Source organism: Neovison vison, chromosome 14 (assembly GCF_020171115.1).
Source record: "Neovison vison isolate M4711 chromosome 14, ASM_NN_V1, whole genome shotgun sequence".
NCBI classification, from domain to species: Eukaryota; Metazoa; Chordata; class Mammalia; order Carnivora; family Mustelidae; genus Neogale; species Neogale vison.
In genome coordinates this window covers 30,480,878-30,495,653 of record NC_058104.1, presented here as the reverse complement: position 1 = coordinate 30,495,653, position 14,776 = coordinate 30,480,878, and the positions used below count along the sequence as shown (strand labels likewise).

The 14,776-nt window shown below is 42.4% G+C and overlaps 1 protein-coding gene across 2 annotated transcripts in view; it reads right to left on the bottom strand.

Annotated features, from left to right (window-relative positions):
* The window catches only part of IQCK (IQ motif containing K), a 122,859-nt gene that overhangs the window by 24,304 nt on the left and 83,779 nt on the right, over nt 1–14,776 (bottom strand). For both annotated transcript variants that reach the window (XR_006382355.1, XM_044234087.1), the window contains exon 8: nt 11,625–11,736. Coding sequence is in view for 1 of the 2 variants with exons in the window: in XM_044234087.1 (XP_044090022.1) it covers nt 11,625–11,736 (112 nt within the window). In the remaining variant the exon portion in view is untranslated. The remainder of the gene's footprint in view (nt 1–11,624; nt 11,737–14,776) is intronic.

Here is a 14,776-nt window from a genome sequence, read left to right as displayed (position 1 = left end):
CCTTGAGAGGATGAGCAACTGGCCCATGACCTTACTGATGGTAAGGGGCAGGACCCCGGTTCTGTCAGATCCCAAAGCCAATAGTCTTTTTCAAGAAAAAAACAACATTTTATTTATGTATTCATGAGAGAGAGAGAGAGAGAGGCAGAGCCAGAGGGAGAAGCAGGTGGGACTCCATCCCAGGACTCTGGGATCACGACCTGAACCAAAGGCAGATGCTTAACTTACTGAGCCACTCAGGCACCCCAAAGCCAATATTCTCTTTTTAAAAATTAACATATAATGTATTATTTGTTTCAGGGGTAAGAGGTCTGTGATTGGTCAGTCCTACACAATGTACAGTGCTCACCACAACACATGCCCTTCCCAAAGCCCATCAGCCAGCCACCCCATCCCTCCCACCCCCTTCACTCCAGCAACCCTCAGTTTGTTTCCTGAGATTAAGAGTTTCTTATGGTTTGTCTCCCTCTCTGGTTTCATCTTGTTTCAATTTGTCCTCTCTTCCCTGTGATCCTCTACCTTGTTTCTCAAATTCCACATATCAGTGAGATCATATGATAATTGTCTTTCTCTGATTGACTTATTTTAATTAGCGTAATACCTTCTAGTTCCATCCACATCATTGCAAATACCAAGATTTCATTTTTGATGGCTGCATAATATTCCATTATATGTATATATACCATATCTTCTTTGATCATTTGTCTGTTAATGGACATCTGGGCTCTTACCATAGTTTGGCTATTGTGGACATTGCTGCTATAAACATTGGGGTGCAAGTGCCCCTTCCCAAGGCCAATATTCTTAATAGCAACATATATTAGCCATATACAGCAAATCACTTATTGATCGTTTCTTGTTATGAGCCAGGCACTATTCCAGTTCGTTTAATCCTCCTAAACCCTATAGGGTTGTTCCTCATATCAGTATTTCCACTTTATTGCCATGCAAACTGAGTCAGAGAGAGATTAAGCAACCTGCACAGGGTTACAGTCCTTAATAAGTGGGAAACTTAATCCAATCTGGTTTCAAGAGACTTCCAGAAGTTGGTAGGTTTATCTAGATCTTACCAAGGCATTCTGCATCTATAGAACTGCAAAGAAGAATACTGGATAATCAGATGAAGGAACAAAGCTACGGAAGTTGGAGGAATCCATTTACATATACTTAAATTTGGGATCTTGAACTTGCGAGGCGGACCATTTAAAAAAAGGAAATCATCTGTTACTTTACTTTTTTAATTTCAGCAGAATAGTAGGGGATCTTTGAGCATTTCTTTCTTTCTTTCTTTCTTTTTATTTATTTATTTATTTGACAGACAGAGATCACAAGTAGGCAGAGAGGCAGGCAGGCAGAGAGAGAGGAGGAAGCAGGCTCCCCACTGAGCAGAGAGCCCAGTGGGGGGCTCGATCCCAGGACCCTGTGATCATGACCTGAGCCAAGGGCAGAGGCTTTAACCCACTGAGTCACCCAGGTGCCACGGCTTTGAGCATTTCAATCCTAGCTGTACAGACTTTTACAAATTTTTAATGAAAAAATACATATGAAAATTGATGTCATCCAAACATATCCACCCGCCGGTGAGTCTTAAAAATAGAACCAATGAACGTAATATCACGGCATGGAGTCACTAGTTTCTTTTAATCAAAGTTTTATTTCTTTTGCAGGTTCAAATGGAGAAGGAGCTAAGGTTTGAGGAGATTTAAGAGGAAAAATTAAGATGAAAATGACACCTTAGTGTTATTGATATATTTCTTCTTAAAGAGCCATGGTATCAAAAAAATAAGTAGGGCACCTGGGTGGCTCAGTGGGTTAAGCCGCTGCCTTCGGCTCAGGTCATGATCTCAGGGTCCTGGGATCGAGTCCCGCATCGGGCTCTCTGCTCAGCAGGGAGCCTGCTTCCCTCTCTCTCTCTGCCTGCCTCTCTATCTACTTGCGATTTCTCTCTGTCAAATAAATAAATAAAATCTTTAAAAAAAAAAAAAGTAAATAAAGAGCCATGGTATTACCAAAGTGATGACTTCATTTCAAATTATTCCCGAGGCATAATTATTCTCACATTACAAGTAGGGAAAATGAAACACAAAGATTACATCACCCATCAAAAGTTCCAAAGTGGGGGGGCACCTGGGTGGCTCAGTGGGTTAAAGCCTCTGCTTTCGGCTCAGGTCATGATCCCAGGGTACTGGGATCAAGCCCCATATCAGGCTCTCTGCTCAGCAGAGAGCTTGCTTCCTCCTCTCTCTCTGCCTGCCTCTCTGCCTCCTTGTGATCTGTCTGTCAAATAAATAAATCTTTAAAAAAAAAAAAAAAGTTCCAAAGTGGGTTGGTGGCCTTAAGGGCAAATTGATGCAACAGTTTTGAATGACAATGTGGTGATCACTGTCTAAACTTAATATATGCATGTCCTTTGAACCAGGAATTTCATTCTTATGACTATATCCTATAAAAATACTTCTAAAAGAAAGCAAGAATAAATCTACAAAGCATTGTTCATAATACAAGCTAAATATCTATATAGGGACTGGCTTTAAAAAAAGTATGGTACAGGTTTATCATTTTTATGGACCCACAAAAAAATAATGAGACAGATCTATATATATTGGCATGTGTGATATTATGACTTATATTAAGAAATATGTATTTGTCTTCGTCTGCATTTCTGGCATAGAGCTCCTAAAAACTCTTGGAATTTCCCAAGTGAGGAGGAAGACCAGAAGGTGTCTTTTGTTATGTTAATAAGTGGCTTTCATACCCACCCAAGGATGGCTGGTGGCCAGGAAAACCAACTATGTTATTAAAAAGTTTAGGAACTTTTAGTCCCATTCCCCTGACCTCTAGGAAAGGGAAAGATGAAGGAGGGTGAATCAATCACCAGTGGCCAATGATTTCATCAAATGTGCCTAACCAAAGAAGTAGCCACACAAACCCGTAGGACAGGGTTCAGAGACTTCCAGATGGGGATGCCGCAATAATTCCAGGTACTACCATGCCAAGCCCCAAACTCTGTGAGGACAGAAGCTCCTTTGTTGGGGACCTCCCTCTCTCTTTTATCTCTCCATCTGGCTGCTGATTCATTTCCCTTAATACATCCTCTGTAATAAATCAGTAATCTAGTGAGTAAACTAGTTTCCTGAGTTCTGAGAGCTGCCCCAGCAAATTAATTGAACCCAACGAATAGGGAAACTCCAAGCTGTGCTGGTCAGTCAGAAGCACAAGTAAAAACCTGGGCTTGGGACTGTCTGAAGTGGGGGTGGTCGTGGTCCTACACGACAGAGCCCTTAATCTGTGGGGTCTGATGCTTTCTCTGGGTCAATACATGTCAGAATTGAGTTGAATTCTCCAACTCAGCTGGTGTCGGAGAATCGCTTCCTAGTGGTGTAGAAACCACCCTCCCCCAACACACTGGAGTTGGTATTAGAACTTTTGGCATGAAAAGCTTCCTTCCAAGTAAAGGAAAAAAACCATGTTGGGGTACAGGGTATATAATACGGTTCCATATGTGTAGATAGAGGAAGAAACCCCAAGGGTAGACCCATTCAATAGTAACTGCCTCTGGAAAATACGTGACTGGTTATTTTAACATGTATCATTGTTATGTGATAGATTATATTTGTTAGTCACAACAGGCTACAGCTAATGCCAGAATCCCCCTCCTGAGCCACAAGCTAGTGTTCTCTGCACCCCACTAGGCTATCCTCTCTGGTGGTGGAACCCTTCCTGTTCCTTATCGATAGCTGGGCAAGGTATTTGGAAGGAAAGACAAAGAACATCTTCATCCTTATCCACTTAGCCCTGGCTTCCTGCTCTAATGGAAATGTCTCCCAGAACCATGTTCATAGATCTTGCAGCCTTTGGACTAGGGACTCAGCTTCCCCCATCTCCAAACCTCCCCTATCCAGTGAGGAGTACATGGAAACTTAAAGTGCTTAGTACAGTGTCTGGCACATGGTATGTGCCCAATAAACTACAGCTACTTCTTAGTTTCAGACATCCTTCTCTGCTCTAAGAACCAAGTTCCAGGCGTATCCTAACGTCATACCCATGTGGTATGGCCAAGATGAGATACTTACTTTGAGACTATCCTTAAAACTCAATCTTAACAGTTAAGATTTGTCACTGCCATCTAAACTTAAAATACTATATTTAAAGTCAGAAAACGAAATTTCTCTGGTTTCTACCTGACCCTCACCTTAGGCTTTGTCTTTTCCCAGTGTCCTCTTAGTAAAGGAAAAAAAAATCTCAGTTCCAGGAATAAATGTGCTTCCAAGAAAGTTTTTCTCTTGAAGACACAATCAAACAATACAATGATCCTATTTTCTTCATTGTTGTGGCTTCTAGGAAGCTCAGAGCCGTATTTCTACTTATTATAGGAACATTTTCGAGGTTATTATTCACGTTGTATAATGTGTTAGGGAAGGGCCCAGTTGTTTCCTGAACAACTAGCTTGTCTTTTTTTTCTTACAGTCACTGTGAATTATGTAACAGATCCCATTTCCCTCTTTGTTTTATCTCTAAAAAATCTTTAGCAAGTATAGGGCTTGGAGTAAGTATTTTGCTTACTACTGCATTTTGTGGCTTAACTTTTTCTTGACTTTTAATTGTTCCCCAACCCAATTACCACATTTATCTAAAAATGTTATATTATACAAATTTCTGTAAGATACTGCGAGGCACTCTTGGAATGAGGTCGGGAATAAACAGGAAAGCAAACAAAAGTAAATAATCGATTCCCTTTGACAGGTCAACCTCCTCCATTCCTTTCTTTAAAATATCAACAAGAGGGACGCCTGGGTGGCTCAGTTGGTTAAGCAGCTGCCTTCAGCTAAGGTCATGATCCCAGCGTCCTGGGATCGAGTCCCACATCGGGCTCCTTGCTCTGTGGGGAACCTGCTCCTCCCTCTGACTCTGCCTGCCATTCTGTCTGCCTGTGCTTGCTCTCTCCCCCTCTTTCTCTCTGATAAATAAATAAAATCTTGAAAAAGAAAAAAATATATATTTAAAAAATATATAAAAAAATAAAATATCAACAAGAAGTGATAAAGCCACTTAAAGAGTATTTACATTTACATAAAGAATACACACACAGGAAAATGTAACCTGATGTTGTAGGAACAATTTCTATGGCTTCTTTCTTCCTACTCATACTGGATTTCCAAATAAAATATGGCCATTCAATTACAAGGCACATTTGAAAACAATTACTGAGTATACGAAGCTAAAAATGCGCTATTAATTGAGAAGGGATTTTTGACAATATCTCAAAAACGACTTAGGCATCTTGTTTGGAATTATATTGGCTGCAATTCTTGTCACACATTTTAAAATAATTCCAGCAACTGTCCCGATGGATAGAGACTCGAGGATAACCTCACACCATTTCTGTCCTAGAAGAAAATCCTGTTTGGGAGGGCCTCTGACTCAGTGTAACGTGAGACGAGCTATATATGACCACGACTCTACCCTGACAGCTGACTCTGTTCTCCCTCAGACCTCCTGTCTGCACCAAGGTTGCTCCAAGAAATGAACTTGGCAAAATTTATTCATACTATAAATACCAGAACACAATATGGATAAAATGGCATCCACTCAAAAAAATATATTACGTTTGTTTGTTGGATTTGTACACAGATTAGTTTATAGTTTGTTTCTTTGTTTGTTTAATTTTTTTAAAGATTTTATTTATTTATTTGACAGACAGAGATCACAAGTAGGCAGAGAGAGAGAGGAGGAAGCAGGCTCCCTGCCGAGCAGAGAGCCCGATGCGGGACTCAATCCCCAGACCCCAAGATCATGACCTGAACCGAAGGCAGCGGCTTAACCCACTGAGCCACCCAGGTGCCCCTGTTTTTTTTTATAAAGTTGAAAAACCATTTTTATTTGCAATTATTCCATTTTTTTCCTTACTGCAAGTCTAAAGGAGAACTAGCATATGTTTAACATTAATTGCTTTATCAGAGGGCTTCAGGGTCTAATTACAGTGTCACTTTGGCTAGGGAGGTGGATTATTTTCTAAACTTTCACATTACCCAAATTCACAAGGTTTAAAACAGGAAGTAACTTGGTAGTGCCCCAGTGTAAGAAAATGATTCAGCTCAGCGACACTTGAAGGGAAAAATTTCCTTCGGTGGGCATGTTATACCCTGCTCCTAGCAACTCAGCCCCTACTTAGGGGCTCCAGTCAACAGAAACAGCAAGAACCCAAGGCCTAGGTCATAAGAAATAGGACAAGTGCGTGTCATGTTCGGTAGGATTCCTGAGAGGTTTGGGTCTGACAGCAGAACCCAAGGGAGCATTTTCTCTCTCCGTGTCTCTCCCCAGTATGTCAGAACACTGGACAGGAAAAGGGAACACCTGGGCCCTCGTCTGGCTATGTGACCTTGGGCAAGTCCCTCGACCTCCTTGGGCCTCTACTAATTCATCTGTAAAATGAAGCCCACAGTTCCATTCACCATGTACATGAAGACTGCATGCTCTGTGCCAGGCCCTGTGCTAGGCTGGGGTGGGGGGCATCACGCTGAAGAAGACAAGCACAGTCCTCTCATGGAACCCCATGGAACTTAGAGTTTAGTGGAGGAAAGCAACAAGGCTGTTTAAAAGCACACAGATATTTTAATAATACTGATCATGACAATAACCAGCACTTGTTGGAACAATGTGCCAGGACTTGTTCTAAAGATCATCTCTTAAACCTTTAACAACCACCATAGGAGGCAGGTTCTATCATTAGTCCAGTTTTTATATGGGACAACTGAGGCTTAATGAAGTTAAGTACATCAGGGGTAAGTACATCATTTCAAAACCCAGTCCTTTCCCCACTGCACTGTACCGACTTCCTTCTTAGCTGACTACAGCTCTTGGGACAGTGTTTAGAACGGGCTTTTTCACCTGAAGGCCATTTCACAGTCTTACTGCAAATGGGAAATTTATCTATGAGTTCCCACTGGGGCATCTCCTGGAGCCCACCTTGTTTGGAAAGGACCGCTCCTTCTGGAGCCCTGCAAAGCCCGCCAGGGTCCGAGCAGCAGGTGGCTGAGATGGGAAGGCTCTCAACGACAGACACACATCACACATCACAGGCGGGCTGCTCTCCCCGCTACACAGCAAGCCAAATCAATCTGTCAACCGACAGCAAATCAGCTCAAAAGAATAAGAAACCACAGAAATAAATAGGCACGCTGCACTTTCCCTGACCTTTAAACTGATTACAGCCTTGATTGTCTTCCAATTTTGAAGTGAAATGAAACAGCAGTTGTGCGTGGCAGAGAGGCGCATATGAGCCTGCCAGTCACAGCTCAAGGGTTAGCAAGGGTTAAACCCTTAAGGAGGCTTTAACACCGCCAGTGTGATGAACTCTTACTTGGAGGTCCCCCCACCCCCAACCCCTGCCCCTTTCCAGCATAGTCTGCAGGCAGGCTCACCTTAAGCCTCAGGTCCTGCTCATCCATTTACTCACTCACTTGCTCATTCAGCCAATATTTATTCGATGCTCAGTTTGTGCCGGGCACTGTCCGAGGACAGGTCTTTGTCCTCAGGAAGCTTATACTTTAATAAGGAAAACACATGACTGCCAAGTAAACAAATAACAGATGGACTTCTCTTGCCCGGGGCTCAGAGCGTGCAGCTTAGAGGATTCCACATTTCATTTATTTACTTTTTTTTTTTTTTTTAATGAATTGCTCTATTTTATTTTATTTTGGGAGGCCTCCACATTTTAAAGAGAGCACGAAACCAGTGCAGAGCCAGTGCCTCCTTAGGGTATCAACCCCGGCTGACCAGGAGAACCCGGAAACTTTACGTTAACACAGATGCCTGAAGCACATCCCAAAACCATCAGGTCAGAAGCTGTGGCAGTGAGGCACTGGTAATTTTTGACTTACAATTTCAAAATAATTTTGGATTTACAGAGAAGTTGCAAAAATCATCCACAGAATCCCCAAGTTCACCAGTAGTTTGCCCTGTGCCTTATTTACATTACTGGTTTCTCTCTGTGTGCGCACATGTACACATATGTGTTACACATTCTTTTTTTCTGAATTATTAGAGGTTAAGTTACATATCATACTTGATATGTGCACATCAAACATGTCTAGCAGCAATGGGGTATACAGCATTGATCCCTAAAGCCTTCAGCATGTATCTTAAGAATGAGGTGGTTTCTTTTCTTTTTCTTTAAAGATTTTGTTTTTGGGGTGCCTGCGTGGCTCAGTTGGTTAAGCGTCTACCTCCGGCTCAGGTCATGATCTCGGGGTCCTGGGATGGAGCTCCACATTGGGCTCCCTGTTCAGCGGGGAGCCTGCTTCTCCCTCTCCCTGTGCAGGTCCACCTGCTTGTGCCCTCTCTGTCACTCTCTCTCAAATAAACAAATAAATAAATAACATATTTTTTTAAATGAGGAAATTTGATAGTGCTATGTAGTCATTTATATAAAGCCTCTATTCAAAGTTTGCTGGTTGTCTCAATAATGTCTTTCTTAGAATTTTTTTCCCATCCAGGATCCAATCTAAAATCCTATGTTGTGTTTAGCTGTCACGTCCCCTTGGTTCTCCTTCAATCTTGGTCTTTCTTGACACCGGCATTTTTTAAGAGTCCAAATCAGTTATTCCGGTGCGTGTCCTTCAGCTTGGGTTTGTCCAATGTTTCCCCATGATTAGATTCAAGTTATGCGTTTTGACAGGAGGAGTGGATAAGCACATGTGATGAGTGTCCGTCTTGTACGTCACACCAGAAGGTACGTTATGTCAGCTTGTTCCAATACTGGTGACACTAATTTTGAACGCTGGGTCTGCCAGGTTGCTCTAATGCAAAGTTAATATTTTTCCTTTTGTTTAATGACTACTTTGTAGAGGGATATTTCGAGACTCTAAATATCATATTCCTCCTCAAAGTTTCACTCAATGGTGTTAGCAAGTACTGATTTTTTTTTAAAAAATTTTATTTATTTATTTGACAGAGATTACAAGTAGGCAGAGAAGCAGGCAGAGAGAGAGGGAAGCAGGCTTCCTGCTGAGCAGAGAGCCTGATGTGGGGCTTGATCCCAGGACCCTGAGATCATGACCTGAGCTGAAGGCAGAGGCTTAACCCACTGAGCTACCCAGGCGCCCCTCTCCTCTCTTAGACTAAAATGGGTGCTTCCCCAAACCTAAGCCCTAAAGCAAGGGAGCGAAAATCCCAAGAGAACAACTCAAAAAGATTGGGGGGTGTCTCATTATTTGGTTAAATACCTGCTTTATAGGTAGACTTACATCTAGATCATTCCTCTATGCCTATCTGAGGAGGTTTGATGTGATCTGGGTAGACACACTGGGGCAGAGAGAAGGAGACCATGGAGAAGTCTGTGTGTCCACCATTGGTTTCCTGTGTGTCAGGTGGACAGTGAGAGGTAACTTGAACTATTTTCCTAATGCTCTGACCAAGACGGCTGGCCACTGGGTAAGGAGACCCCAAAAGCAAAAGACTCGGAGTAGACTGGTAGAGGTGGGACCCGAAGTGGTGGTGGAAGAGGCAGAGACAGAACCAGAGGTGTTCTGCCGCCTACTGTTTCACCTCCAGGAAGAATCATATGAGATACAGGAGTCACAGAGTCAGCGTGGAGACGCCTGCCCACAGGACATGAGTGGTAGCCTTAGCCAGAGAAGCAGCAGCGGCCACGGGAGGACGACAACAGACAGTGAAGAGAGGGATGCCCCTGTATCTCCCTCCTTCCTACCCATCCCACCGCAGGAGAAAGGGATCCGGGAGAAGCAAGGATAGAAGTGTGAAAGACCTAACACTTCTTTCCCCCACTCCCATCCCCATGGATGGAGGGCAGATGCGGTTGGGTAAGCATCAAACTGGATCTGAGATTGAAATTTTAAACTAGACTGGGCTTTCTGAAATTAGAACACACTGAAAAAACACGGAATCCCCCACATATGCCATGAAGGGATTGGGAAGAGAGGTTTGAGAAAATAGGGTTGAAGATGGTTTCTGGGGAGAAGAGGAAGACTTTGTTTAGACACCGTCATGCTGAGGTTGTTCATAGACTGGCTCCTGGTCCCGGGGGAAGGTCCCTTGAGGAGGTAATGCCCAGGCCTAGAAGATGAGAAGCAGCTGGGGATGAGTGATTTGACAGAAAAAAAATAGAAAGCACAGACCCCCAAGGTGGTGTGGGGGGTGGGCGCTGGCATATGACAAGAACAGAAAAGTCTGGAAGGGCTGTAGCCTAGTGATGGGGGACAGGTACAGGGAAGGATGGGGAGGTGACAGGGCTCAAAGCATGGATGGCCTATAACCTGCTGAGGTGAGAAGTTTTATTTTTCATAAATTCTAAAGTACTATGAATTATTTAAAAGATTCCAACAGTGCACCTCTTCCTCCCTTGTCCAAATCCTAAAGGTGACCATCCTTAATGTATCTTTCCAGGCCGTTCAGACACCTCCATGTTTCCACGTATACACTTTTTTTTTTCTTCAAGATTTTATTTGACAGAGAGAGACAGATAGTGAGAGGGAGCAGGAGCGGGAGGAGAGGGGGAAGCAGGCTCCCCACTGAAGGATCCCCCCAAGGAGCCCAATGCGGGGCTCGATTCCAGGACCCTGAGATCATGACCTGAGCTGAAGGCAGACGCTCAACAACTGAGCCATCCAAGTGCCCCTACACATATATACTTGTAATATGGATAAAAACCGATGGTTCTGTGATTCTTTTCCACTTGATAATATATCCTGAATCTCCTTCCATGTTGCTGCTTGAATAAATGATGCTAAATCCATACCTCACAACCGTTAAACTTCAGGATGCAACTCTCTGGTTGTTGGCCATAATGATGTTCTGAGTACGTTCAGTGAGAAGGTAGATCATGGGACAGAAGGTAACAATGTGAAATCCAGTCTTTATTAAAATATGTACGGATATCTATTTGTACCTGTTTGCACTGGAAAAAGTACAGCAGGATATACACCAAAATAGTAACAGTGGTGGGATTTCTGTTTTTTCCCTTTTTTTGGCTGTTGGTTTTCTAATTTTCCTATCATAAATGTGTAGTAACTTAAAGTTTTATAATAAAGAGTGTGGAAAGCAAATAGGACAAAATGGTGACATCTGCATATGACGGGAGACGAGTGCTTGTTATTCTTTGTATTTCTGTGTGTGTCTGTGCATGGTCGTGTGCACGTTTAGTTTCTCACAAAGACAGAGAGGACAAGCATGATGCATCATTTCAGTTCAGACCACAATCAACAACTTAAAAAAGATAACCACCCATGACACTGATGGACACTGTGCTTCCAAAATGAGGGGTTACCCTTGATGACTTACAGCTTAAGCAAAATGACTTACAGACACAGATGACACCGAGTTTGTCCCTGAGTGAGGAGAATGGCCCTGTAAATTATGTGACATCACCTCTGTCATTCCAGAGCAGAATCCTAATCTGCAGTCACTCCCCCAACCCACACACAAAGTGAGTTCCCTGCAGAGACAAGGACCTGACAAGGACTCAGAGGGCTTCCTTTTCGAGCCTGGGCTGCGACTCAGTCTTCTCCTCAGCCTGCTACTTCTCCGCCATCTTGACTCCTCCCCCTCCAATTTTTCGACTCAGTCTTTTCCTAAACAAACTAAAGACTGTGACTCAAACAACTGACCTTTCTGTTCTTGTTTGGCCCAGAAAATCTTGACTCGCTGGCGAATGTGCTTGTCTTCGCGCAGTTTCTTCTGCCACTGACGCAACTCTTGAATCTCAGGATCGCACCGAACCTGGAAAATGCCCACAAAGCTTTGGTTCCTTTTCAAAAATACGTCTATACATTAGCTTGTTAACTCTGCATGGAAAATCATTTACAAACTAATTGGATATACTCTGGATTCCAAGTGAATCAGTGTTCTATTTACCTGAACTCCTACAGGTTATGTAATATTTGAGTGTAAATGAGGTTGTATGAGGATTTGCTATAATAATGGTAGGTTGAAAACATTCTAGACCTGTGCTGTCTAATAGAAATATGATGGGGCCACATGTGAAATTTTAAATTTCCTAGCAGTTTCATTTTAAAAAAGTAAAAACGAGCTGGTGAGATTATTTTTTTTTAATATTTTATTTATTTATTTATTTATTTATTTATTTATTTATTTGACAGAGATTACAATTAGGCAGAGAGGCAGGTAGAGAGAGAAAGGGAAGCAGGCTCTGCACAGCAGAGAGCCCAATGTGGGGCTCGATCCCAGGACCCTGAGACCATGACCTGAGCCGAAGGCAGAGGCTTTAACCCACTGAGCCACCCAGGCGCCCCAGTGAGATTATTTTTAAGAATATATTTTATTTAACCTCAAAGGTCCAAAATATTATTTTGACATGTAAGCAATACAAAAATTATTTATGAGATAATTTACTCTCTGTTTTCCATATTAAGTCCTCAACATCTACTGTATTTTACAGTTACAGCACACCTCGGTTTGGGCTAGACACATTTCAAGTGCTCAATGATCGCATACAACTGGTGGCTACTGTATTGGTTCTAGAAGAATCACAGACAATGTATTAATCACGGTTCCGTTTAACACCAACTGAGCACCGACTGCATACTGGGCTTTGTGCTAGACACTGTCAATAAAGAGACTCTTGATAATAATTTGAATTAAGTTTTATTTTATTCTTTCATAGCTCATACTTATGTGCACTTAGGTTCCAGGCATTGTTTCAGTGTTTTACAAATTTTACCATCAAAACACCCAATAAGACAAGAATGATTATGCCCATTTTACAGATGAAGAAACTCAGTTTAGGCAGCTTGCCGAGCTGCAGAGCTAGGAAATGGTGTTGAGGTTCAAATATAGGCAGACTGTTTCAGCTGCCCTTGAGGGGCTGAGAATCTAGTAGGAGACACAGAGTATTCAGGAATAAGATCAACAAGGATACTGACGAGTAGAAGGGAATGCAGAGGAGGAACTGAACTCAGCCTGGAGTGGTCAGCAAACACTTCATGGAGGAGATGATCCCTGGGCTGAGTTTTGAAGCACAAACTAGAGTTAGCGATGGAGGAAAGGTGGGTAGAGTGTAACGGTGGTCCATTTCTGCTTATTGTGATCATGTCATAAAGCCAGGTCCCTGCCTCCTGATGTTTCAGACCAGCACTGGATCTTAAGACTTCCTGCTCTGATCACTGGAATCCAAGCTTCTTGGATTCGTTTTTGAAAAATCCTGTTGTCCTCTAGAAGGGTCCTTCCATGGCTTTTTATAACTAGGAAACTTGTGGGGGGCAATGTTGGGTTTGGGGTGATCGCAATCTCTTTCCCTTCTAGAAAGTGCCTGGGTTCTTTACGTGAATTGATACCATGCACCAGAGCTCTATTCATTAAGAGGCATTTGGAGAGATGACCTTATCAGATTCAAGAAAAATAAATTCCTTCCTATTACTTCCTCTCCCAGGGCATGGGGTGCCTTGGTTGTCTTAAGAAAACTACTCAAGGGGCACCTGGGTGGTTCAGTGGGTTAATCCTCTGCTTTTGGCTCAGGTCCTGGGATCAAGCCCTGCATTAGGCTCTCTGCTCAGCAAGGAGCTTGCTTCCCCACCCCCTCTCTGCCTGCCTCTCTGCCTACCTCTCTGCCTACTTGCTATCTCTCTCTCTCTATCAAATAAGTAAATAAATTCTTAAAAAAAAAAAAAAACTACTCAAGTGATTTTTTTTTCCAAAATAAAAAAGATGGACTGTAGTTTCCTGCTGAACTTATAAATAACTACACTTGTTTAACAAAAAAGAAAATATACAATTTATCTATAAATATATATTTTTAAAATCACACACACAAAGGACCATATATGTATATATTGTATGCATATATATAGTATATGTATATATAATATGTATATTGTATTTATACATATCAAGTACTTTGTATATAAAGTATATAACATATACCAGTATAATGTTATGCAAATTTCAGAGAGTAAAATGCCCCTCTATTAATGTCATAGAACATAAGGTAATCCCCTAAGTCTTTTAAATTACAATGCAATGTTTTTACTGTTTTAGAAAGTCTTGTATTCAGTATATGTGCTGCCGAAGCGAGCACGAAAGTCTTGTGTTCAAAAGATTAGACACCTTCAACATCTCTGTTCTGTGGATTGAGCAAGCCCCAAAGCCTCTTGGGCAGCAAAAAAGGGATTATCCACATCTTTCCTACCAGCTTCAATTTATCTGGGTCCAAGCACACAGAAATCCCCACATTTCTGCACTGTGACAACTGATACCCTTAATGATAATAAATGTGAAGGATCTTCTGAATCACTAAAGAAAAGTTAACACTAATTAAAATCAAGCAAATTGAATATATTTTCTTACAGTCAAGTTCTTTCTGCATAACTGATGTATTCTTCTATTTTTAAAAAAGATTTTATTTATTTGACAAAGAGAGAGAGACAGTAAGAGTGGGAACACAAGCTGCAGGAGTGGGAGAGGGAGAAACAGGCTTCTCGCTGAGCAGGGAGCCCGATGCAGGGCTCCATCCGAGGACCCTGGGATCAGGACCTGAACCAAAAGCAGACACTAAATGACTAAGCCCCCCAGGCCCCCCTATAGCATAACTTTTTAAAAAAGATTTTTTACTTTCCACCAACATACAATGTACTACCAGCCCCAGGGACACAGGTCAGCGAATCATCAGGCCCACACACGCCACAGCACTCACCACAACACCCCCCACCACAACATCCACAACCCCACCCTCCACACCCCCACCCCCGCAACCCCCAGCCTGCCCTGCGAGACCAAGAGTCTCCCATGGCCCCCCATCCCATAC